This window comes from Myotis davidii, unplaced genomic scaffold (assembly GCF_000327345.1).
Source record: "Myotis davidii unplaced genomic scaffold, ASM32734v1 scaffold59, whole genome shotgun sequence".
NCBI lineage: Eukaryota > Metazoa > Chordata > Mammalia > Chiroptera > Vespertilionidae > Myotis > Myotis davidii.
Genome location: NW_006293001.1, coordinates 1,703,120 through 1,703,533, shown reverse-complemented (window position 1 = coordinate 1,703,533; position 414 = coordinate 1,703,120). Strand labels below are relative to the sequence as shown.

Below are 414 nucleotides of genomic sequence, written 5' to 3'. Positions count from 1 at the left end.
GCGCCAGCCCTTGGCAGCGCCGGAGCAGTCAGGCTCCCGGAGGCAACTCCTTGGGAGCGCCCGGTCCGGGGTGCCCTCTGCGTCCTGCAGTGTCTTTCTACCTGGGAGGAGGAGAAGGAGGAGGAAGAGAAAGAGGAGCAGGAGGAGGAGAGGAGAGAAAGAGGAGGACCTCTCGTCCGGGCTGGGAGGTGGAGCAGCGGCAGCCGCCGCCGCCGCCGCCGCCGGAAAGGGAGAGGCAGGAGAGATCGAGACTTGGAAACCCCAAAGTGCCCGCGACCCTGCACGGCAGGCTCCCTTCCAGCTTCATGGGCAAAGTGTGGAAACAGCAGATGTACCCTCAGTACGCCACCTACTACTACCCCCAGTATCTCCAGGCGAAGGTAAAGGAGCGCCGGGGTGGGGGTGGGCGCGCGG

The 414-nt window shown here is 65.9% G+C and overlaps 1 protein-coding gene across 1 annotated transcript in view; it reads left to right on the top strand.

The window, feature by feature from the left end:
- The first annotated feature begins 12 nt into the window (after window positions 1-12).
- Window positions 13-414, top strand: part of RBMS1 (RNA binding motif, single stranded interacting protein 1) — a 227,848-nt gene continuing 227,446 nt past the window's right edge. The window contains exon 1 of the mRNA XM_006766478.2: window positions 13-380. Within this exon, the coding sequence (XP_006766541.1) occupies window positions 306-380 (75 nt within the window). The 5' untranslated portion in view covers window positions 13-305. The remainder of the gene's footprint in view (window positions 381-414) is intronic.